This window comes from Arachis stenosperma, chromosome 3 (assembly GCF_014773155.1).
Source record: "Arachis stenosperma cultivar V10309 chromosome 3, arast.V10309.gnm1.PFL2, whole genome shotgun sequence".
NCBI lineage: Eukaryota > Viridiplantae > Streptophyta > Magnoliopsida > Fabales > Fabaceae > Arachis > Arachis stenosperma.
This window is the reverse complement of record NC_080379.1, coordinates 23,047,384-23,070,647: the sequence shown is the minus strand read 5'-3', so window position 1 is coordinate 23,070,647 and position 23,264 is coordinate 23,047,384. Positions and strand designations below refer to the sequence as shown.

The window sequence follows — 23,264 nt, the reverse complement described above, 5'->3', positions numbered from 1 at the left end:
TGTAATCAATTGATTCTTAATCTCGTTTCCCTTCCTATTTGTGCTCCGAACTCTTGTAGAAAACCCTGCAGCCTTGGCGTAGTTCCTGTAAACTTTTCCAGCATCTTCAAGGGTGGTAAAGGTCATTCCAACCTTGGGAACAAACTGGTCATCAACAACGAAGAGATGCTGCAGAATACACCATATCAAAAACAAAAAATACACCCAATCATGTCTGATCTAATACACCCGAACGACAACAACTCAACTAAAATAACAAAAAAAGCCGTAAACTGTAAATACACCCACACTTCTCCCAAAAATACACCCAAAAAATTATAATCTACACCTGAGCGTCTGCTATAAATTGCAGATAATTAATCAAAACTAATACATTAGATTCAATCCACAGATTTATGTTCACGCGTTAGTTTCACAGTCAATGTTCACGAATTATTCAGCTACACAATACTATTCAAATAACTGCAACAAAATTCATAGTAATCGTATGTAAATCAAACCTCAGGAACTATGTTAGATTCAAATTCATAATCCACTTCGCCCTGATTCAGCTGACAATCTGAGGTTGAATCATCCATTATCTTCAAAACGAGTTCAAACTTTGATATCAGAAACCAAAAAATCGAAAAGAAAACGAAGCTGGAGTTATAGAGAAAGGAACTAACGTCAATGACGAAGAACAAACCAGTGAGAAAGGAGGGGAAAAGAACGATCGAAAAAGCAGGGGAAGACGCGTGAGAAGAAGAACGAGCAAATTTGGAAAGAAGGAGATCGAAAAAGGAAACAAATCTTTTAAATTTGGTAGTTATATATAGCGCGTGTAAGAGACGTAGCACTTGCAGCGTGTTTTGGGAGGTTAGGGGTTAATTGACTTGTAATGCTTACAAGTCCTAATCGCTTGTATGCAGAGCTTTTCCGTATTTAAAAATACTGGATGAATTTATAGAAATATTTGTTAATACAATTGAGATCTTATTACGAAAATTAGATCGAATAGGTGGATAAAAAATCCACTCTTTACGTAAATCGCGTAGAAAAAAAATCTCCAAAATTTTTATTTTTTATGTATTGGGCTTATCTATTATAGATTTTACTTTTATATTAAGTTAAAATATGAACAAGAGCAATCGTGTAAAAAAAAAATCTCTAAAATTTTTATCTTTTATATATTGGGCTTATCTATTATAGATTTCACTTTTATATTAAGTCAAAATATGAACAAGAGCAATCCTTATTTTTAAATTTTCATGCGAAGTGCCATACTTCTACTTAAGCCTTTATCAGAATTATTGACATAATAGCAAATGCTGCTATGTGAGACAAAGAATGCATGAACCGAATTAGGAGGAGGAAATAGTTCTATTTTTTATGACAATGATATCCATATTCTCTTCCAATAAAACTAGAGTATCTTTGCTTTGTAATTTTTTTTTTCTGTTTTTATTTTTAGTATTTTTTATTTTTTTTAAATTTTATAAAAAAATAATAAAAATAATAAAATTTTATTTTTTATTTTTTATATTTTTTTACAAAATTTTAAAAACAAAAATATTAAAAATAAAAACAGAAAATAAAAATACAAACTAAACACATCTTTATTTTTTGTCCCACCAAAATATTATCATTTATATTCGTGTTCAACTATAATATGTATATATCAAAATTAATTATTAAAATCAATCATTAAAGTAAAATATACATTAAAATACAAAATAATATTAAAATAAATTAAATTATAATATATTTATATATAAATATAATGATTTATTTTAATATACAAATAGTATTTTTGATTCTCATTTTAATTTTATACCATGTATCTTATCTTTTAGAAAATAAACGGTATCTAAATATACTCTTTTATCTTTTTTTCTTTTACAACGAAAAATATAAATTGTCTTGTATTTATCAAACTATACATGGTTAAAATTAAAAGAGAAAGTATTCAGTAAAAATATGTTAAAAAATTGAATAATGTTGTAAAATAAATAAGAAAGATAAAATAGATCTAAAATAAAGATGCCTAAATAGATAACTTTAGTATTAATATTTACTAATATATGTAGTAATTTATTTACAAAAAAAAGAGAAAAAGAGGAACAGTATAAAGAAGGAGAGAAAGCGATTTTATTATTGTTGTTGTGTGTATTATGTCTCAACTACGCTCCCCTATTTATATACATATATGGGGTCACTTTTTTCAAACTTAGTTAATTGTAATCTCTTTTGATATCCTGAGTAATATTGAGAAATGGGCATCCATCTCAGACTATCTTATCACAATTTGGATGACCATTTAGGATTATGCCTCGTTAAAACCTTACTAAAGAAAAATTCAATGGAAAAAAATTTTAGTGAAAAAAAGAGTACAACATCGTTTGTGATGGAGACTGCCTCATTAAAAATCTTGTCAAGAAAAATCCAATGGAAAAAAATATGACCAAAGAAAAAAGAGTACAGTTTCCCCCTCTTATTGACATCATTTAATATCTCGAAATCAACGCATCCCAATCTGATTACCAATCTTTCAAAGGAGGATTTTGGAAGTGACTTTGTAAATAAATTTGTCAGATTATCGCTTGAGCAGATTTGTTGGACATCAATTATTCTTTGATTTTGAAAGTCATGGGTGAAAAATAATTTGGGAGAAATATGCTTTGTTCTATCACCTTTTGATGTATCCACCCTTAAGTTGCGTAATGCATGCTGTATTATTTTCAAACAGGACAGTTGGGGCTATCTTATGATCAATCAGTCCACATGATGACAGAATATATTAGATCAAACTCCTGAGCCAAAAACACTCACGACTTACTTCATGTATCCTACATTTGCATAACCAACTAGTTGTGACTTGGATCCATAGGGATAAAACAATCTCATATCAACCGTTCCATTAAGATATCAAAAAATGTGTTTGATTCCATTCTAATGTTTTCTGGTTAGAGAGAAATTATACCTTGCTAGTAAATTCACCGCAAATGATACGTCAGGTCGTTTGTTATTAGCAAGATATATTATCACTCCAATGGAACTAAGATATGGTACTTCAGGACCAAGAATATCTTCATTTTCTTCTTTAAGATGGAATTGATCTGTTTCCACATCCAAAGACCTTACGATCATTGGGGTACTTAATGAATGTGATTTATCCATATAAAATCTCTTCAAGATCTTTTCTGTGTATGTTGTTTGATGAATAAAGACCCCATTTTTTGTATGCGTGATCTACAGGCCGAGACAAAATTTAGTCTTTCCAAGATCTTTTATTTCAAACTCTTCTTTTAGAGCTGTTATAATTGTTGAAATCTTTTCAGGAGTTCCAATGATATTTAAATCATTAACGTACACATCAATTATAATGAATCCAGATACAGATTTCTTTATGAAAATACATGAGCAGATATCATCATTCTTGAATCCGTTTTTTTGCCAGATACTCAGTAAGACGATTATATCACATTCGTCCAGATTGCTTTAAATTGTATAAAGATCTTTGCAATTTGACTGAGTATAACCCCTGCGAATATTCATTGGGTGATTTAGATATCTTTAGTTCTTCAGGGACTTTCATATAGATATCACGATCTAATGATCCATATAAGTAGGCTGTTACCACATCCATTAAATGAATATGTATTTTATGATATGCGGATAAACTGACCAAATAACGCAATATTATTACATCTATTACAGGAGAATATATTTTTTCATAATCTATACTGGACCTTTGTGAAAATCCTTGTGCCACAAGTTGAGCTTTGTAGCATACAACTTTATTTTTCTCATTTCATTTTTTCACAAATACCCATCTGTATCCAACAGGTTTTACATCTTCTGGTGTACAGACTACAGGTCCAAAGATTTCACGTGTTGCAAGTGAGTCTAACTCAGCTTTCATAACTTCTTTCCATTTTGGCCAATCATTTCTTTGTCGACATTCTTCAACTGTTCTTGGCTCAAGATCCTTACTTTCATGCATGATATTTAATGCCATATTATATGAAAATATTTTATCAACAATTGTCTTATTTCGGTCCCATTTTTCTCCTGTAAAGACATAATTTATCGAGATCTCATCATTTTTAGAATTTTCAGGTACATGAACGTCTTCTAGGGTTAAAACTATATTAGAATTTTAGACAATTGCAGGTGTCTCTACTATACCTTTTTCAACAGGAATAGTATTTACCTCTTTTTTTTCAAGAATTTTTTTCTTTGGAACCGACAAGTCTACTACGCTTTTGGCGTGAATTTGTTTTAGTGATTACTTGTCTAACTGGGACATCAATTCGAATTGGGGTATTTTCTACTGGTATATAAGATTTAGTTATCCTCTTTGTATCAGAAAATGCATCAGGCAATTTATTTGCTATTCTTTGCAAATGTATGATCTTTTGAACTTCTAATTCACATTGCCATGATCGAGGATCTAAATACATCAAAGATGATGCATTCCAATTAAGTTTCTTTTCAGAAAGCTTATTCTCTCCCTCTAATGTTAGAATTTTGATTCATCAAAATGACAATATACAAATTGGGTTTTAAATACATCTCCAGTTTGTATCTCAAAATACCTCATTATAGAGGGAGAATCATATCCAACATATATCCCTAATTTTCTTTGGGGTCCTATTTTGATGTGAGAAGGTGGTGCAATGGAAACATATATCGCACACCTGAATATTCTTAAATGGGAAACATTTGACCGCTGGTCAAAAGCTAATTGCATAGGAGGGAACTGATGGTAACTTGTTGGCCTCAAACGAATAAGTGCTGCGACATGTAAAATAGCATACCCCAAGTCGAGGTTGGGAGATTTGTTCTCATAAGTAAGGGTCTAGTAATTAATTGGAGGCGTTTAATAAGTGATTCTATTAACTCATTTTGTGTGTGAAATGAGCTACTAGATATTCAACACTTATTCCATTAGCCATAGAATAAGTATCAAAAGCATGGGAAATGAATTCACCAGCATTATTAAGACGAATTTCTTTGATTGGATTTTCTGGAAACTATGTTTTTAATCGAATAATTTGAGTAAGTAATCTCGCAAACACCAGGTTGCAAGAAGACAATAAGCACACATGTGACCATCTCGAAGATGCGTCTATTAGGACCATAAAATATCTAAGATCAACATGATGGATGAATAGCTCCACATATATCGCTTTGAATTCTTTCTAGAAATTCAGGGGACTCAAATCCAATCTACTGGTGATGGCCTTAAAATTATTAGCTTTCCTTGAGAACATACAGCACAAACAAAATTCATTAGATTTAAGAATCTTCTAGTTCTTTAGAGAATGTCCATAGGGATTTTCAATAATTCTCCCCATCATAGTTGTTCCCGGATGACCCAATCGATCATGCCAAGTTATGAATTCATTTGGGTTAGTAAACTTTTGGTTTACAATGACATGTGATTCAATTGCACTAATTCTAATATAATACAACCCAGATGAAAATGAGGATAACTTTTCTAATATAACCTTTTTATTTAAATCATGAGTTGTGATACATAAGTACTCATGATTTTTCTCATTCATTGTTTCAATATGATATCTATTTCGGCGAATATTTTTGAAACTCAATAAGTTTCTTCGATACTTAATAGACAATAGTGAATTATTTATTATGAATTTTATTCCTCCAGGAAACAAAATTATAACTCTTTTGGAGCCTTCTTTCACATTGCCTGAGTTAATAATAGTATTAATATATTCTTCTTTTGGCACAAGATGAGTAAAATATATATTACTTTTGAGAATAATATGCAAACTTGCACAATCTGCAAGGCAAATCTTCACTATATGTCCTTGCTATTTTTTTTCAAAGACAAATAATAAAATGAGTATAAGTATATACACATAAAATTATTTTCTTGATTATTTTTCTAAAAAATATTATACATAGTATCATATACTAAAAATTTTATGATTATTATTTTAGAATTTGACACATTTAGTAATTTTGAAATTCATAAATATTTTATTATACATCACACTTGAAGTTCAGATGTATAGAAAATAAAACTTAACAATAAGTTTCTTACATTATTTATTTACATGAATACTTAACAATCTCATATATTAAACTATTCCATCATTGATCAAATGACCAATATTTCCTTCAAGATCCTCAAAAAAATCAGATACATCATAATGAGTGGTGGAATTTTCAGCATCATTTGAAACAAAATTCGTCTCCTTTCCTTTATCGTCCTTTTTCAAGGATGCTTGATAAAGATCGACTAGGTGTCTTGGGGTACGACAGGTATGCGACCAATGGCCCTTTCCACTACAACGGAAACATTTATCCTCTGTTGATTTACTGCCCAGTATTTCTTTCTTTATCCCACTTTTGGAGAGATCATTTTTTGTGAACATAATTTTTCTTCCTGCCATCATTTTCTTGTTGTCAAAACCTTGTCATTTACCTCTTCTGGAGTTATGATTTATCGCATTTGCTTTAGGAAATGGGGCGACGCCAGCTGGGCATGCTTCATGATTTTTTAAGAGTAACTCATTGTTGCGTTCAGCAACAAGAAGGCAAGAAATTAACTCATAATGTTTTTTAAATAATTTTTCTCGATACTGCTGCTGCAGGAGCACATTCGAAGTATGGAAGGTCGATAAAGTTTTTTCTAACATATCATTATCAGTTATCTTTTTCCCACATAATTTCATTCGTGGGGTGATTCAAAATATTACTGAATTATATTCATTTATGGATTTAAAATCTTGTAGACGCAAGTGCGTCCATTCATATCGGGCTGAGAAAGTATCACTGTCTTTTGATGATTATACCTTTCTTCAACGTTTTTTCACAGATTTGTCGGATCTTTTAGTGTGATATATTCATTTTTCAATCTTTCATCAACATGACAACGAAGGAAGATCATGACCTTGGCTTTATCCTTTTGGGATGCATTAGTTTCAGCCGTAATGGTATCTCCAAGATCCATTGAATCAAGATAGATTTCAGCATCTAGTATCCATGATAAATAGTTGTTTCCAGATATATCAAGAACATTAAATTTAAGATGAGAGAGTTTCGACATAATGAAAATTTGTTACCTGAATCTTCCTAAAATTTGATCAAAGTCTCATGCTGATAACGTGTTGTAAAATAAATAAGGAAGATAAAATATATATAAAATAAAGAAGCGTAAATAGATAATTTTAGTATTAATATTCACTAATATAATTATCTCAATATAATAGAGATGATTTATATATATCTATTAATATATGTAGCAATTTATTTGTAAGAGAGAAAGAGAAAAACAGTATAAAAAAGGAGAAAAAATGATTTTATTATTGCTGTTGTGTGTATTCTGTCTCAACTACTCTCCCTTATTTATATACATATAAGGAGTCACTTTTTTTTTAACTTAATTAATTATAATTTCTCTTGATATTCTAATGAAAAATGGACATCCACTTCAGACTATCTTATCATAACAAATAGAATAAAATTTATTTTTCTAAATTAAAACATTTATTTAACCTCTTATTATTGAGTCAATATTTTACTGGTTAAATATAGAATTGTTAGCTCGACTCTTATCCCTTACCTTCCCTAAATATAGATTTTCTTTATTTTTGTATTTGTTAATTAAATATTTTTGGAAAAAAGAAACCGTGTGTACATGCTCATCCTCATCTCTTACCTTAAAATGCTTTTGTAAAGGCACTCGTAAGTCGTAAACAGGCTGCATGAGTTCCCATATTCTCTCCCCCGACCTATTTTCTCGCCGTATCTCTTCACTTTTCCTACTCTCCAAATAACAAAACAAATCCGCAAACGAGAAGAACCCGTAGATTCCAACGCGCACCCCCCTTCTTTCACTTTCTCTTTCTCTCTCTTTACGGCACACTAAAAAACAACACCAGTAACCGCATTCCACATTCCCTTCACTCTCTTCATTCTTTGTCTTCTTAGTTCTTACCCTCTCACTTATCAAATTCACTTTCACTTTTTCCTTTTCTTTATTTTCTTCTCTCTCTCTCTCTCTCTCGCACATTCCGATTCAGATCTCTTCACTGCCGCTCAGTTCAGTTCAATTCACTCCTTGAATCATGAGCCGTTACGATCCCAATCCCTTCGAGGAAGACGAAGTTAATCCGTTTGCGGTGAGTTTTCCCCTAACTGCTTTACTTTATTTTATTTTTTAATTTTTTTTATTTAGGAACTGAAGTTTCATTGTTTAACTTGATTCCGTGTCTGTTTCAATTGATAGTTGGATGTTTCTGGTTTGCGAATGCGTAAATGATGCTGTCTTTTGGTTCGTGGATTTGATTTGACTAGATCCGTTTGTGGTGTTTGAGATCATTCATGAACTGAAAAATCTGTGTTAAATCTTGTTTGGATGTGGTTACCTGTAGTGATATATGTATGAATCTGTAGATGCCATTAAATGTAGCTCTTGAATGAATTTCGGTATATAATGCAGATTCGAGGTTCTTCAATTTTGTGTATAAAAAATTGTCCTCCAAAAATAAAGCTTAATATCCAAATAACTGTTGAGAAACTTGTTTTGTTGTATTTGTTACTTCACTTTTTCTCTAACACTAGTAATGCTATTGAATTGATTTAAGGAGTTGAGATACAGAACTATGATATATTGTGATAATCTTTCGTAGGTTTCTCAAAACACATCATTAATATGCAATGTCGTACATACTTGAAAGAAACTATCATTTGTCTTCTTATTGCAAGCTTCCTGCATAAAAAATTGGGGTCAATCGTTTTACCTTTGAACTTCCATATGTCATGATACTATCTGTTATACTGGATTAAAAAAAAAGCATGTCTAATAAATTTCAAATGTCAATGGATATGTTAGTAAGAACTGGATAATTCTTATGGTATCCACAATATCACTGAGGCCACTATTTCGGATGAGGTTAACTTATTTCTAATTGTGCTCACCTGCTGTGCCTATACCTCAAAACGAAGCACTTGAAAATCTGCAAATGCACCTACCTAATGGAAGAGTCAATGCCTTGTTTCAGAAGAAGCATTGGGAGCCTTTCTCTCCCCATCCCTAATGCCTTCAATCTTTTCCCAACCAGCCATTTTGTTTAAAACCAAATTGATATTTGTTATTTGTAATTAATCGTTTTGTAGTTGTGTATTGGAGATTGTTAAATAGCAATTGATAATTTAATTATATAATGATGATTTGAAACTGTAGATATGCCACCTCACACATACTAAGTTCTTGTACTCTTGTTTGCTGATTTGATTATTGTTTTAATGACAAAAAAACTTATGCATTTTCATTAATTATATTAGGATGGAAAAAAAGGTACAGGGCAGTCAAGTTATGGTGGAGGTGCATTTTATACTACTGTAAGTTTTTCCTTTCCTCTACTGAGGTCATTGAATTAACATACCAATATAGCATAGGTTGATTCATGTGTCATAATCCACAACTGCTCAAATGCAAGTTCATGGTGAATGGTCATGGGTTATTCACCTATTCATGTGAAATAGTGAATGAGAACAGGTTTTACTCTTTGATGGACACATAATGTACGTGTGTACTTCCTTTGGATGGTTCCTCAATTTTTTGTAGCCATAGGCTGATGTAGCAAGATGTTAGCCTCATCCAAGATGTTATGAGTGGTGGGAATGTTGGAAGACAGTTGTCTCAGGTCAAGCTAAATGTTGTTTTAGTATATTTGAGCATGGGGTTGCCAAGGTGAAGATTGGGCAGAATATGTTCATAGAGTATTATTTGTCTAGGTGCCTTAGCAGCAAAGTTTACCATGTTTCCTTGGAAAGCTTTCTTAAGATATTCTTGGTTGGGAGTTTGGAGGCTGTAAAATGTACATTTGATCAATGAATAATATAAGGAGTGGAGGTTGCTTCTTTTGAATTGCTGTACTATTTGCTTCCAGACTTCTTAGTTGAATAGCATAAGTTCGCAAACAGAACTTAATGACATGATGGCAGGCCTAAGAAATATGCTAAGGGTCAGTAAGAGCCAAGTATTGTGCTGTCTCCTATTTTTTGTTATGATGTCTTATATCTGAGAATCCTAGAAGTTTGCTATCATGGAGTTTGGTAGAGATAGCCCTATGTGGTGTTTGGAACCACAACACCACATTGTTATTAATGGTATCAATATTAATGTTGACCAACAAAGGATTTAACCAAGTGAGCTCTGAACTAACATAGTTTATCAAGAGGAGAAGAGGTTCTACTCAAGGAATGACTTTGGAATTGAAAATATGATCTTAGACCAAATATGAAGGAGCAGTTAGCTGGAAGATATTTGATTTCAATGTCTTCTTCTTTGTCATAGGGAGTCATTTTCTAAGACTATTATTTATTTATTTATCTACTTCTACTGTATCTACTATATATCATGAGAATTGAGAGAAGTTTGGTACATAAATCCATTAAAAAAAAAAGAAAAGCCTTTTGCTATTTCTGAAACTTGAACCCCACACCTCTTAATTAGAATGTAAGATACTATCTTAACTAATTTCACATTTGCTGTTATTACACACATTTAATAAAAAAAAAAAGTAGATTAATTGGCATGAATGTGCATACTAATAACTAGTTTATTTATAACATCTGTACTGCGTAAGAGGTTATTAACACGCGTTATCTTCAGAACCCTGGAAGTGTTCCTGCAGCAACCTCAGTGCTCTCACCACTTCCTCCTGAGCCATATGATCGTGGGGCAACTGTTGAAATTCCTCTTGATAGCTCAAACTCAAAGGTTGACTAGATTATGAAAAATGCTGAAATTAATGTCTGAACTATATATCCCAATTCTGTTGTTCACCAAATATTTGATTATGCCCTCTTCAACTATAGGACATTAAAGCGAAAGAGAAGGAACTTAAAGCTCGAGAGGCTGATTTGAAAAGAAGGGAGCAGGTGATTAATCTTCATATCATGTTTGGTAGCTTTAGGAACAAATATGAATGGCTTACCTTTTATGAGTTAGAGCCTTATATTTGACACATTCAATGTCATATAGGACTATTGATTTTGCTAAATTTTAAGAATCTAACGATTCTCAGTTATTTAGGAACCTAATTGTTTACAGGATTGGCTGTTGTTAATTCTATAAACATGGCTAGTTGTTTTCCTCCTTTTCAATGTATTGATATTGATACTTATTGTATAGTCGGTAAACATTCTGTTTAGAATTCAGTTCAGGTTATGCTAAATATCAGTATTTTCTGATTTTTAACGTCACACGTTCACTTTGTCCTTGCTTTTCATTTAGCTGCTATGTTATGATACCATATGTTTTGTTGGAAATTGACAGTCTCATTATATTTTATAGGAAATAAAACGAAGGGAAGACGCTATATCACGCGGTATTTCATTTTGGATTCCTCTGTTTGAAAACCATTAAAATCAATATTTGTAGTTTAGCATTTCTCACATCTTTCTGTTTGCAGCTGGGATAGTTATAGAGGAAAAAAATTGGCCACCATTTTTCCCCATCATTCATCATGACATTGCAAATGAAATACCAATACATCTTCAAAGGACCCAGTATCTTGCATTTTCAACGTGGTTAGGTATGTTGAACTCTTAAGGTGTTTTCTAGAATTTTTTAAAGTCACAACTACCTTCTTTTTTGCTTGGTGACTGATATAAAAGCTTTTGGTATAATTTGCAAGGCATCTTCATATATGCTCAACACAACTATAACTTACACTGATATCATAATTGAAATAGAAAAATACTCGTGGTTTTTTTGCCTTATATGTCCAATGTGGGTCTCTAATTTAGTTTTTCCACACATTTTTTTATCTGTATTTCCTTCTTATTGGATGTCCCTAAAGCGACTATTGCATATTTATATTTGTTTTATGCCAGTTGAATGAAATGCCTATGCTTTGGAATATAATACTTTCTTCTTCTTTTTTAAGCTATGTTGAAATATTACTTTGTTTCCTTGATACTGAAGCAAATGCTGAACTTAGTCTCTAAATTAAGCTCCATATATTAAGTTTAAGTAAGACAAGGGAAAAAAATGTTGGTTCTATAGGAGGTGCAGGTTCTATCTTAGAGGGGTAAATTGGAGACCATACCATATCACAAGTCACACAGGTTAAGCGTGTTATGGCCATCATACAAAACAACAAAGAAAGAGTGAGGTGTAAACCATAGGATTCTAGCTGGGTAGATGAAATGGAGGAGTGCTTTGGGTTGTTTGTAATGGAAATGTACCACTCAAACTGAATGGAGAAGTTTATTACACAATTATAGCAATTGTGTAAAAGCTAACAAGAGAATACACTCAGTTTCGCAATGATGACAATGTTATGTTAGATAAGCAAACAAGCCAAACCAAATAAGATCAAGAACGAATGCATTAGGAACAAAGTAGCAGTAATGCCCTAAAAGAGAGATCTTGAATAGTATGGGATGCCCAAAATCCCACATTGATAGTATGAGATGCTTGCTGTATATTCAGGAGCAGAGGATCCTTTATAGTTAGCTTTTAAGGGTGTGGTTCCTCATTTCCTCAGATGCTTATTAATGTTATCAGATCTGCTGGCGACAGCACAAAGAGAGCTACTTGAGGAGGGTTTTGGCCGGGAAGAGTTCGAGTGAAATACCGCTGACCAAAGTACTGCACAATGCAGCTGCCAGGTTGTTGGCTTTCTTGGGGCAGTGTGTCGATAGAGAACTTGGTTAGCATGGGATGCCCAAAGTCCCACATTGGATGCTTGGCGTTGTATTAAATATTTAGGACAATGGTTCTCCCCCTTCATATCCACTTTCCCTGGGTGCTTATCATGGCCATTCCCATAACAATTCAGTAAGATCTCTCCTTAAGTGGTTTGGTCATGAGTAAGGAAGACCTATAGAATTCCCATTGAAGAGTTACCCAGTAGTTAGAAACGGAAGGACCAAAGGAGTTGAAGAAAAATTATATGTACCATTAAGACTGCATAGATTTGTAGACATAGTTTGTAAGTGGCTATTATGGCTTTGTTTGATCTATGTAGCTAACCCAAACTTCTACGATAAGATTTGGTTGTTGTTTAATTAAGTGAAAGCAACTCAAACTGTTTTTGTTCCGGTGAAATTGTTTTCATTTCTATCACATCATGTTCTATGGACTATAACAATCTACTTGCATGTAAAATAGGCATTGCTAATTAGTTATAGTAGTTTTGTGAGATCTGAAATGTGTCCCTTGCCCATGTTTCTAGATGTTTTTTGCATGGTTATCTTTTTAATATATATTTAATTTATCTTCATGTAATCACTGTAGAGTGTATATGCCTGTGATTCTGTGAATTCCTGAATTTTTCAACTTTGTACCACATTGCAGGTTTGGTTTTGTGTCTTACATGGAATATTGTGGCAGTAACTACTGCTTGGATCAAAGGAGAAGGTATGTTCTACTTATTACAACTTGATATTGATCCCTCACTCGTGTGAGTTCAGGCTTAATTTACACACAAGGATTTGTCTTTTCTTGTAGGTCCAACGATCTGGTTTCTCGCTATCATCTACTTCATATCTGGGGTTCCAGGATCCTATGTACTGTGGTATCGCCCTCTTTATCGTGCAATGAGGTGGTGTTCCCTTTGATTTCATGCAATTTTGTAGTTTTGTAAAGAGGCAGTTGGACTATTGTGTTGCTTCACCTTGTATCGAATTGTATCAGAAAAGCATTGACATGTAAATGCTTTAGTATCAGGATTATCGACTTGTATAAAATTCTCCATTTATTTTATAATTTTATTCCCCATTGTGGTATCATTTCCGTTTTATAATTATGTGTATCTCTTGTTACAGGACTGACAGTGCTCTGAAATTTGGCTGGTTTTTCTTGTGTTACCTGGCAAGTTTTTAACACTTTCTCACTGCAGTCTGTGTAGTCACTCGTTTTACAAAAATTTTAAGTTCATCTGAATTATCCATTTTCTCTATGCAGATTCACATCGGCTTTTGCATTTTTGCAGCAGTAGCTCCACCAATTATCTTCAAAGGAAAATCTCTCACGTGGGTATTCTAATCTTGCATTGATTTGTACATAGTTTTGCACATGATATTCTTCTCTGCCTGTTCTTTTTACTGATTTGAGTTTTGGTTGCAAGGAAAATGGTTGGAATGGCTTCATTATTCAGCTTATTGATTTCTTTTATGGGGTTGTCCTTAAACTATTTAACTGAAGGGGCTTAAGTTGCTAGAATTTGTTCTCTGCATGATTGTGTCTACTTGATATAATAATAACAATCCTATGTTCCTCTTTTTTTTTTCCTTTACTTTTTCTTTTTTTTTTAATAACATTACTGTTGATGGTATGTCTTCATGATTTCTTGTAGATCATTTATATGACAAGTCAATAGATTATCTCGGTTTTCTTCTGTACCCCCCAAAATAACAAATTTTGATAGTGCGCTATTCCACTTCTACTGAAACTAACGGTTGTATTTTATGTTATTATGTTGTGCATGACAGAGGGATTTTGCCTGCAATAGATGTTTTGGGCGACAATGCACTGGTTGGGGTATGTACTAATTGTGTATTTATTGGGTTCGACAATGTCATTAATTTCTTGGATGCTACATTAAATGGATATTATCAGTTCAAAGTCGTGATTTCATATTGAAATAAGGTTAATATTTGTTCTAAATTGCAGATATTCTACTTTATTGGGTTTGGATTTTTCTGTCTGGAGTCGCTGCTCAGCGTCTGGGTTATTCAGGTTTTTATAATCTTAAAGCAGTACTTTGGTATTCTATCTTGATTCTTAAGCTTTTTCTTACTATGTTTATTTACTTTGCAGCAAGTATACATGTACTTCCGTGGAAGCGGCAAGGCTGCAGAGATGAAGCGTGATGCTGCTAGAGGGACCATGATGGCAGCACTATGAGGTGGCACTTGCAAATGTTATACCCAGAATTTGATTTCCTCGGTTACTCAGTATTAATATTTTCATGTGTTTTTTCCGTAGGTTTTGGCCTTGGATTGAATCAAACACATTAAGATAGAAGTTTTAGTTGTTCATACATACAATGATACAAACATTTGATGGCTCCCTCTTGACAACTGACTTTGTTTCAAAGAATATTTGTTTATAATTGTATCAACAAATGGTTCATTGATTCAACTGAGTTCATGTTTTGCTCTCTTGACAATCGGATCAAGGCACTCGGCAAAAAGAACGAACCAGAAAAGCCGGTTAATAATATAGCGCATAATTAATCAATAAATTCTATATGTGGATAGGCCTTTGTTATGGGTAAGTTCATAAATAGTAGGTCGCTATGGTAGTTTACATTCTAGATGATGTGTTAATGTATGATAGGGTTGGAAGGTTAGATAGAGCTTTTTTTACAATAGTATATAAGTACCTTTTGGAATGATCTAACAAACAAGAAAAGAATCATATTATTCAATTAGTTCGCTCTTTCCTTTTCCATAGCTTTAGCATGATTTTGAATTATGTAAGTTTTGGTTCATACTTCATAGCACTATCAAATAATTTGGTTTAAGTGGTTGGCAAGTTATGACAATATTGGTGTCTTTAATGCACACGTGAAGAGTTTTATAATGATCACTAAATCAAATTCGTTTAGATAATTTTTTAAGTAGTGAGTTTGAAAATAATTTTATGTTATAATAATATGCAATTAAATGTGTGTATAAAATTTTTGTACATTATCAACACAAGATAAATTAAAAAAAGGGGTAAAATATATTTTTTGTTTCTAAATTTTGATAAAATTTTCAAAAATACATCTAAGTTTTATTTGGTTTCAATTTTGTCCCAAAAGTTTTCGATTTGCATCAAATATATCCCTGACGGCTAATTTTTTAAAAAATTTAAGATTAATTCAACAATAATAACATAAGAACAACTCTGAACACAAGCAAATCAAACATACTTTTTATGCATTATTGTTAGATTGGTCTTAAAATTTTTTGAAAATGCAGCCGTTGAGGGTATATTTGATGCAAATCGAAAACTTTTGGGACAAAATTAAAACAAAATAAAACTTAGGAGTATTTTAAAACTTTTGTCAAACTTCAAAGAGAAAAAATATACTTTACTCTTATAAAAATAATTGTGGTAGTAAAGTATTGAACTCGAGTATGGAATAATTGCAGAAGATTACAATTATGAACACAGGGTGCATACGGGTTGAGTGAGGTCAAATTTGATATATTTCAATTCAACTTGAATATTTTATTAAGTTTGTTTTAAAGATTTAGATCTAAATCTGACTCTAAATTAACGCACAATGTTATAGATTAAATTGGATTAATTTGTATATAATTTTTTGTAATGTAAGATGTATATAATTTTATAAATCTTATATTTAAATATTAAACTTAATAAATATTATATAATATTTATATTAAAATAAATTATTTTAAAATAAAAGTAATATTATATAATAGTAAAATATTAATTAAACTATAAAATATAATATTTTATTATTATTTAAAAGTAAAATATATATTTTAATTATAAAATATAACTTTGGGTTACACGAGTCTATTTGAAACATGAGTCAAACTCAGTCAACAAATAATACCAAATAAAAATAATAAACACAAATATGAAAAATATATTTCAAGTCTAGATCGAGTTGGGTATTGAATATTGTACAAGACTTTGCTGGTACGAGTTAAAGGAAGAATTAGGAACTCGCCAGTCTTGGTAATGACGCGATTGGACCTTTAGAACGGTGGAGTGATACTTACAAAGACATTATGACGCTCAAATCAAAATGAATCTAAAAGATATAGGTAAGGGTTATAAGTATGTAACATATCTGAGAAAATTCTTGGCTCCCTTTTTATAATTTGTATAGTTATCTTATCTTATTTTATTGACTAAGATAAAAAAAAAAGTATTTAAATTTAAATGTTAGTTATTGATGTCTGATTTTCTGACCTAATTTGGACTGTACTGAAGACTTGGGCTTGAGAGTCGGACTGTTATTTAGCCGATTTTAGGACCCGAGTGCCAGGTCCGGAATAAATACCCTTATAAACAATATATACAATTGTACGTAATGCATAATTGCCTATAGTCAACCAACCAAGTTAGAATGTTGTCAAACAGACTTTTCGAAGTAAAACCATGTGGAACCCCGCCTCGTATGCTGTTGGCGAGGAGTGGATTATAGGAAGAGGAATTGAGGGGTTTAATTTTTTGATATTGTACTAAAATGTGGATATATTTGGAGTAAAGATCTAAAATTGTCATCGAATTTCAAATCGTTATCTAATTTAGTTTTTTACTTTAATAAATGATCAATTAAATCTCTGAAATTTTAAAACATGCATCTCCGTTAGTCCTTTAAAGAAGTGTCGCCTAAACGTCGATGACGTGAAACATGAAGTGCTAGATGAATATTTTAGCTGTATGCTAATGTGTACAAAGGTTAAATGTAGTTTAAATTAATATTTAAAATTGTTTAATAATGTCCAAATTAATTCATCTTCCATTACAAAATCTTAATCCCCCAAATTCTTGTCTTCTATTCTTCTTCTCTTCTTCGACCACCGGTTACATATAACAAAAATTGGGGGCACCAATTCTACTGAAAAAAAAGGAAACTAAGCCATCAGGTGTTTCTTTTGGTTCGTACTCATAAGCCAATTATTCCATGTTCTCACATAATTTTTTTGGGCACTTACCCAGCTAGAGAATTGGAAAGTCCAATTGATAAGCTCTTGCTCAAGGTACAGATGCAAATGTAGAAGCAGGAGTGTCAACGAGTTTACGATTGTCGTAGACTTTCTTGACGATCTCGTGCTAGTAATTTTCATATTCCAAATCAAGAATTTTCTCCTCCTTTTGAACTTCCCTAGAGTCACGATTGAAAGTATATTGTGTCTAAGGATAGTACTTTTCATCGTCGTTGTTGTCGAAGAAGTTGAGAAAATCACTCAAAGAAGCTCTTGGAGGGGAAGGTGGTGGGAGCTGGCATCAGAGTGAGGAAAAGAAGACGGAGAAAAAGCATGCTTCGCTAGGTGAGCTTTTATCAAAGGGGAAGGCAAAGGAGAGGCGGCACTGTCTCCTGCCGTTGATTCCCTGTCTTTCTTGATGTATGCCATGTGCGCCGCCACAAGAGCATACCTCTGGTGGATAGCTTTGTCGAGGAAGGTGCATTGATCTCGGCACAACGCCATTGGCAAATCCTCCACCTTAGCGTTGTGGCGGAGGAAGGTGGAGAAACATTGAGAATGAGGGACCGGTACGAATAGTTTATTCGAAGAAGAGAAGACAAAAATTTGGGAATTAGGATTTTATAATGGAAAATGGACTAATATGGACATTATTAAACAATTTTGGATACCAATTTAAATCACATTCAACTTTCGTACACATTAACATACAGTTGGAATGTCCATCTCGCACTTTATATTTTGTCTTTGACGTTTAGACGATATTTCTTTAAGGGACTAAGAAAAATGCACGTTTTAGAATTTCAAAAATTTAACTGATTATTTATTAAAGTGAAGGATTAAATTGGATAACAATTTAAAATTTAGAGATCATTTTAGACATTTTTTTAATATATTTGGTTATTTTTGTACAAATAAGTTATATACTGCTATGAAACGTACAAAATGTTACCTGCGTGTGTGTAATATTTTTTAATACTTAAAAAGAAAAACGGCGACAACGTTTTGATTAAGAAGTTTTTTAAAATTTTGTAACACAAACATCAAAACCATTTTGATATTTTAATTTTGTACATAACGTTGTCGTCGTTTTATAGTAAACGTCGACGTCATTTTTCTATTATAATTTTGTAAGTGATCGCCTCTCATAACCGTATTAAATACATCTTTTGTATTATTTTAGTAAGATACACTACTACAAACCGAATATTAAAAAAAGTTCGAATTGAGGTGTCAATGGTAAAAACTAAATTGATAATTTACACATTAGTTGTTCTATCTCTTTTTTTTTTAAATAAAAATAAGAGTCTTGCTAACCATATTTGTTAAAAATATTGTTAAAAATATTTTATATAAAATTTAAAATAAATAATAAATATTATATTTTTTATTTTTTATGCACAAAATTTTTTTATTTATTTTTGTGTATATATTTTTGGTATTTTAAATAAAATTAAAGAAAAAAAAAGAATATAATTTTTAATATAAAAGAAATATATATTCTTGATATGCACAAAACATAGTATAAGTATTATTGTTTTTGTGTTTAGCTATATCCGGAAAATAATTACAAATTAATATATATATTATATACCCTTACACTTGCTTGATTTGTTCAATTGCATTTGCATAATAGTGAAAAAGAAGCAAATGCCTAACTTATTATTTGTACAATAAAATCAACAAGGACCTATCAACAACCACCTGTGTCCATATTTATATTTCACTACACCATCATGGCCCCCTATTCATTGCAACTAGGGGTGCATATCCACAGACTCGGAATTAATTAGACTTGGATTTGATACAAACATTTTATTAGATCTACTATTTTAAAGATTTAAAATTGATTTTAGTTTGAAAAATCTGGATTAAATTTAATCGATTTGATATATAATCAATGTACAAGTTTATAAATTATAAAATTAATAAATTCTTACTTTTAAATATTAAATTTAATAAATATTATAATATTTATATCAAAATAAAATATTATGTTAATTAAATTATAAAACTATAATTATTTTAATAATTTTAACATAAAATATATATTTGAATTATAAAATACGACTGCAAAACTTAAAACTTAAGCTAGGCCAAATTTACTGGATGAACTCCATCCGAAATTTATACCATATTAAAATAAAATGACATAACCTTAGATTCCGATTGGATTTGGGACCAGACTGAACACCCCTTTGAGGCTTTAACAAGTAATCCCCAAAAGTTGCCACGTGGACGCACCAGATATCAAGGTGCATCGCCCCACTACCATAGTTATTCTTCCAGCTGGACCACACACGTGGAACAATATCACAGGCCACTCACAGCTATTGACCAGTTGTTGACCCTAGGGACCACCGCAGTCCCACCTTCACTAAACTTCGAACAACTATCCCATAGCCCACTTCACTTCAACAAATCCAACGGTTGAGATTCTAACCCACTGTCTCACTTCTAAAACATTGCTCGAACTTTAAACGTAAAACGTATTTGCAAATTGCAATGAATGGACCATACCGCATCATTATTTTTGCAATTAATGCGTTTAGGAGCACAATAAAAATTAATTAATAATCTACTAAATAAAAAACTTACATTTATTTAAAAATTGTGCATTTAGAATCTAAATAATATATCAAAATTTTATGTTAACTGGTGTTCACCAACTAGTTTTTATAAAATGATTTTATAAGACTAAAAAAATTTAATTATTCTATCGATTTTTATAATTGTAATCGAATTTTTAATTAAATTTTTATATAATATTAAATTTTATAATTAAGTTTTTCTCATCACAAAAATATTAAAATTAACTAAATTAGGTATATTTATTTTGTTTAATAGAATATTTTATTAATTTTAACATTTTTGTCCCGATAAAAATTTAATTACAAAATTTAATATGATATAGAGATTTAATTAAATAGAAAAATATAAAGACCAATTAAAAATTTAATAAAATTATAGAGACTGATAAAATAATTAAATTTATATAAAATTAATCATTAAATTAATTAATAATAATCCGTTATTTGAATAATTATTTTTTATAATAATATAATTAAATTATATTCATAATTACTAATAAAAAAAATCCTATATGATCAATATAATTGATTTTATTGAACTAATAATTAGTTAATAATATTTAAAAGTGTTTGACTAAAAAAATATATAAAATTATTAGATTAAAGATCTTGAGCTACTAACTAATAGTACTACTGAATATAAATTAAAATTGTTGATCCTTATAAGTTTTCTATATTATTTACTAGTGGCATTCATGTTGAAAGTTTTTTTTAATAAATAAAAAATTTTATATTTATTATTTTACAACAAAATAGAAATATTTATTATTTTATATAGTATGTTTTAATTTTGCAGGCATTAATTAATAGTGAAAGAAAATTAATGTTTGTAATTTTGGAGTCGGTGTCAGCAAAATTAGACAAACAAAAAAAGATTCATTCATGAATAAAACCTAAAATAGCCCCTGACAATTACTTCGAAAGGATAACGAGGTCTCTGTGCCAAAAAAAATTCAGGTTATTTTTTTTAGTATATGGACTAATTAGTCCCAAAAAAATATCAAGAGTCAAATTGGATATTTTTTTTAACCTCATTGTTCTTTTATAATAATTGTTAGGGCCGGATGAGATATTCGCTCTTAATTTTTTGACATTTTTATTGATCCGTTTTTTGCTTGTCCAATTTTATTAGCTCTGTTTATGAAATTGTAAACATTAGTTTTTTTATTTTATAGGCATTGACTTAGAAATTGTGTGCCTGTGAAATTAAAAAATAATACGTAAAATGGTAAATATTTTTATTTGTTAAAAAAAAAAAAGCCCCATGTTGGAGCATGATTGTCTTTTTATTAACTTTTTTCTTTTTTGTTATTTGGTATTTATCCATACTACTATATAATAGCCCATAACGAGGCCCTTGCTTTTCGATCGTCGTTCTTTGTCTCACTTCACTTGGCTCAGAGAAAAAGAAAGTTGAATAGGGAAGCTAGTAAGCAAAGCAAAGCATCATGGTATGCTTCTGTTTCTTGGTGGACCAAACGCGGAAAGTACGGAGGAGCAAACCGGCGGCGGGAATATGCAGCCGGTGCGGCGGTGGAGCTAGCGTGGCCGACATGAAAACCGCCACCAGATTCTGCTGTGTTCCATTTTACTGCAAGTCTTGGAGAGCCATTATCTGCACTTTTTGCGGTGCTGTTCTTCGCTCCTACCATTAGTCCCACCACCCACCATCATCGTCATCCAATCGTGAAATGCAATTCCACTTCTTTCTGTTCTTTACAACATACATTGAGATGAATTTGAATAGAAGTTCACCATGAACTTCACCAACTATGAGTAGTTAGTTGTCTAATTTAATTTATCTTCTGCTTTTTTTTTTTGTTTGCTAATTATTCTTTTTCTTCATTATATGTTGTAGTCAATCACTTCCATGTTAATTTGAGAATCGTGATCGCTTCTATCAGTGCCTTTGTGCATTTTTTGGTTCTTTACTATTACATATTATTTGTTTGAGAGTTGCAACTTGCAACTATAAGGAGGCTGATTGAACAAGAATTGAGGTAGCTTAAAATGCTGAAAATGTGTATCAATTATTTATTTGGAAATTGAAAATGAAAGTAAGCAATATGCATAAGGCAGACCACATACATGGATCAAATATGTTCCTCCCTCCATGACCATTTTTAATTCTCTCATCAGTTTTGGGTGCGAGAACCAATCTTAATTCAGGAGCAGTACAGTTTCAATGCTATTGAAGTATTGATTCACATGGCGCACAACCAGCTATATTAATTATGTGGAGAAATTAAGCATGAGCAGTTCAGCTTTCCACCAGTATAGATGTCCAGTCCAATAATGCATAGCGAAAAGTTATTACTAGACAGTAAATATTTGGTGATACTGTCAGATGACAGCTTTCAGCATTATAAATTGGGGAGTTGCATGGTGACTATAGTTGTAGTGAGTATCATTGGAAGAGATTTATGCATCGTGGAGTTAAACCCCAATTGCACAAATGTGATTGACAAAAAGTGCATCATTTTAATTTTTCATTTTTCGTTATCGAGTTGCTGATACGGTTTTATGATATAGACCGTTGATAACATATGTCATACCATAGTTTCATCACCACATGTAACAATAAAATATAGTCACTCGTGGATAATCGTATCACATATTATAATATTATTTATTTAAGTACATTCAATTGGCCTATAAATTTATAAGGATGTATTTATTTTAGTGTCTAAAATTGAATATTATGAATAAAATTAATCTTCACATTAATTTGTTTATAAATTAAAAATTATTAATATCTTTTTAATATATTAATTTATTTTTAACTTTTCATAATATTATTTAAATATAAGTATTTCTGTAAATATTTTACAGTTGTAGTTATAATTATATTTTTTTTGTAATACTATAATATTAATAAGATTAGCCAACTTAGTTAAATTTTCAATAATTTTAACAAAATTATCTAACTTAGCTAATTTTTCACTGAACTTATTTAAAAAAGCATAATAGTTTTATGTGTCTATATATAATTATACATTATCCTTGTAGCTAACTTTTATA

General features: G+C 31.1%; 2 protein-coding genes across 3 annotated transcripts; both read left to right on the top strand.

Moving 5' to 3' along the window:
- The first annotated feature begins 7,701 nt into the window (after positions 1 to 7,701).
- Positions 7,702 to 15,410, top strand: LOC130969698 (secretory carrier-associated membrane protein 1-like). Of its 2 annotated transcripts, XM_057895547.1 has the most exons (14): positions 7,702 to 8,138; positions 9,304 to 9,360; positions 10,637 to 10,744; positions 10,843 to 10,905; positions 11,321 to 11,354; positions 11,439 to 11,561; positions 13,331 to 13,393; positions 13,484 to 13,577; positions 13,801 to 13,846; positions 13,940 to 14,007; positions 14,467 to 14,515; positions 14,648 to 14,713; positions 14,795 to 14,882; positions 14,963 to 15,410. In XM_057895547.1, the coding sequence occupies exons 1-13, from the start codon at positions 8,085 to 8,087 to the stop codon at positions 14,879 to 14,881; spliced, it is 912 nt and encodes a 303-aa protein (XP_057751530.1). In that variant the 5' UTR covers positions 7,702 to 8,084; the 3' UTR covers position 14,882; positions 14,963 to 15,410. The 2 variants fall into 2 exon arrangements, with proteins under 2 accessions (XP_057751530.1, XP_057751529.1); XM_057895546.1 differs by having other exon boundaries at positions 14,795 to 15,410.
- A 6,230-nt stretch (positions 15,411 to 21,640) lies between these two features.
- Positions 21,641 to 22,043, top strand: LOC130966252 (uncharacterized). Its single transcript, XM_057891039.1, has one exon. The coding sequence runs from the start codon at positions 21,692 to 21,694 to the stop codon at positions 21,896 to 21,898; it is 207 nt and encodes a 68-aa protein (XP_057747022.1). The 5' UTR covers positions 21,641 to 21,691; the 3' UTR covers positions 21,899 to 22,043.
- Positions 22,044 to 23,264: the final 1,221 nt, after the last annotated feature.

What these genes read in the sequence shown, in the direction of transcription:
- LOC130966252 (XM_057891039.1), top strand. Translation starts at nt 21,692, where the DNA reads ATGGTATGCTTCTGTTTCTTGGTGGACCAAACGCGGAAAGTACGGAGG.
- LOC130969698 (XM_057895547.1), top strand. Translation starts at nt 8,085, where the DNA reads ATGAGCCGTTACGATCCCAATCCCTTCGAGGAAGACGAAGTTAATCCG. An exon ending in ACGAAGTTAATCCGTTTGCG is followed by an intron (nt 8,139 to 9,303) that starts GTGAGTTTTCCC and finishes TAATTATATTAG; the next exon opens with GATGGAAAAAAAGGTACAGG. An exon ending in TTCAAAGGAAAATCTCTCAC is followed by an intron (nt 14,008 to 14,466) that starts GTGGGTATTCTA and finishes TGTGCATGACAG; the next exon opens with AGGGATTTTGCCTGCAATAG.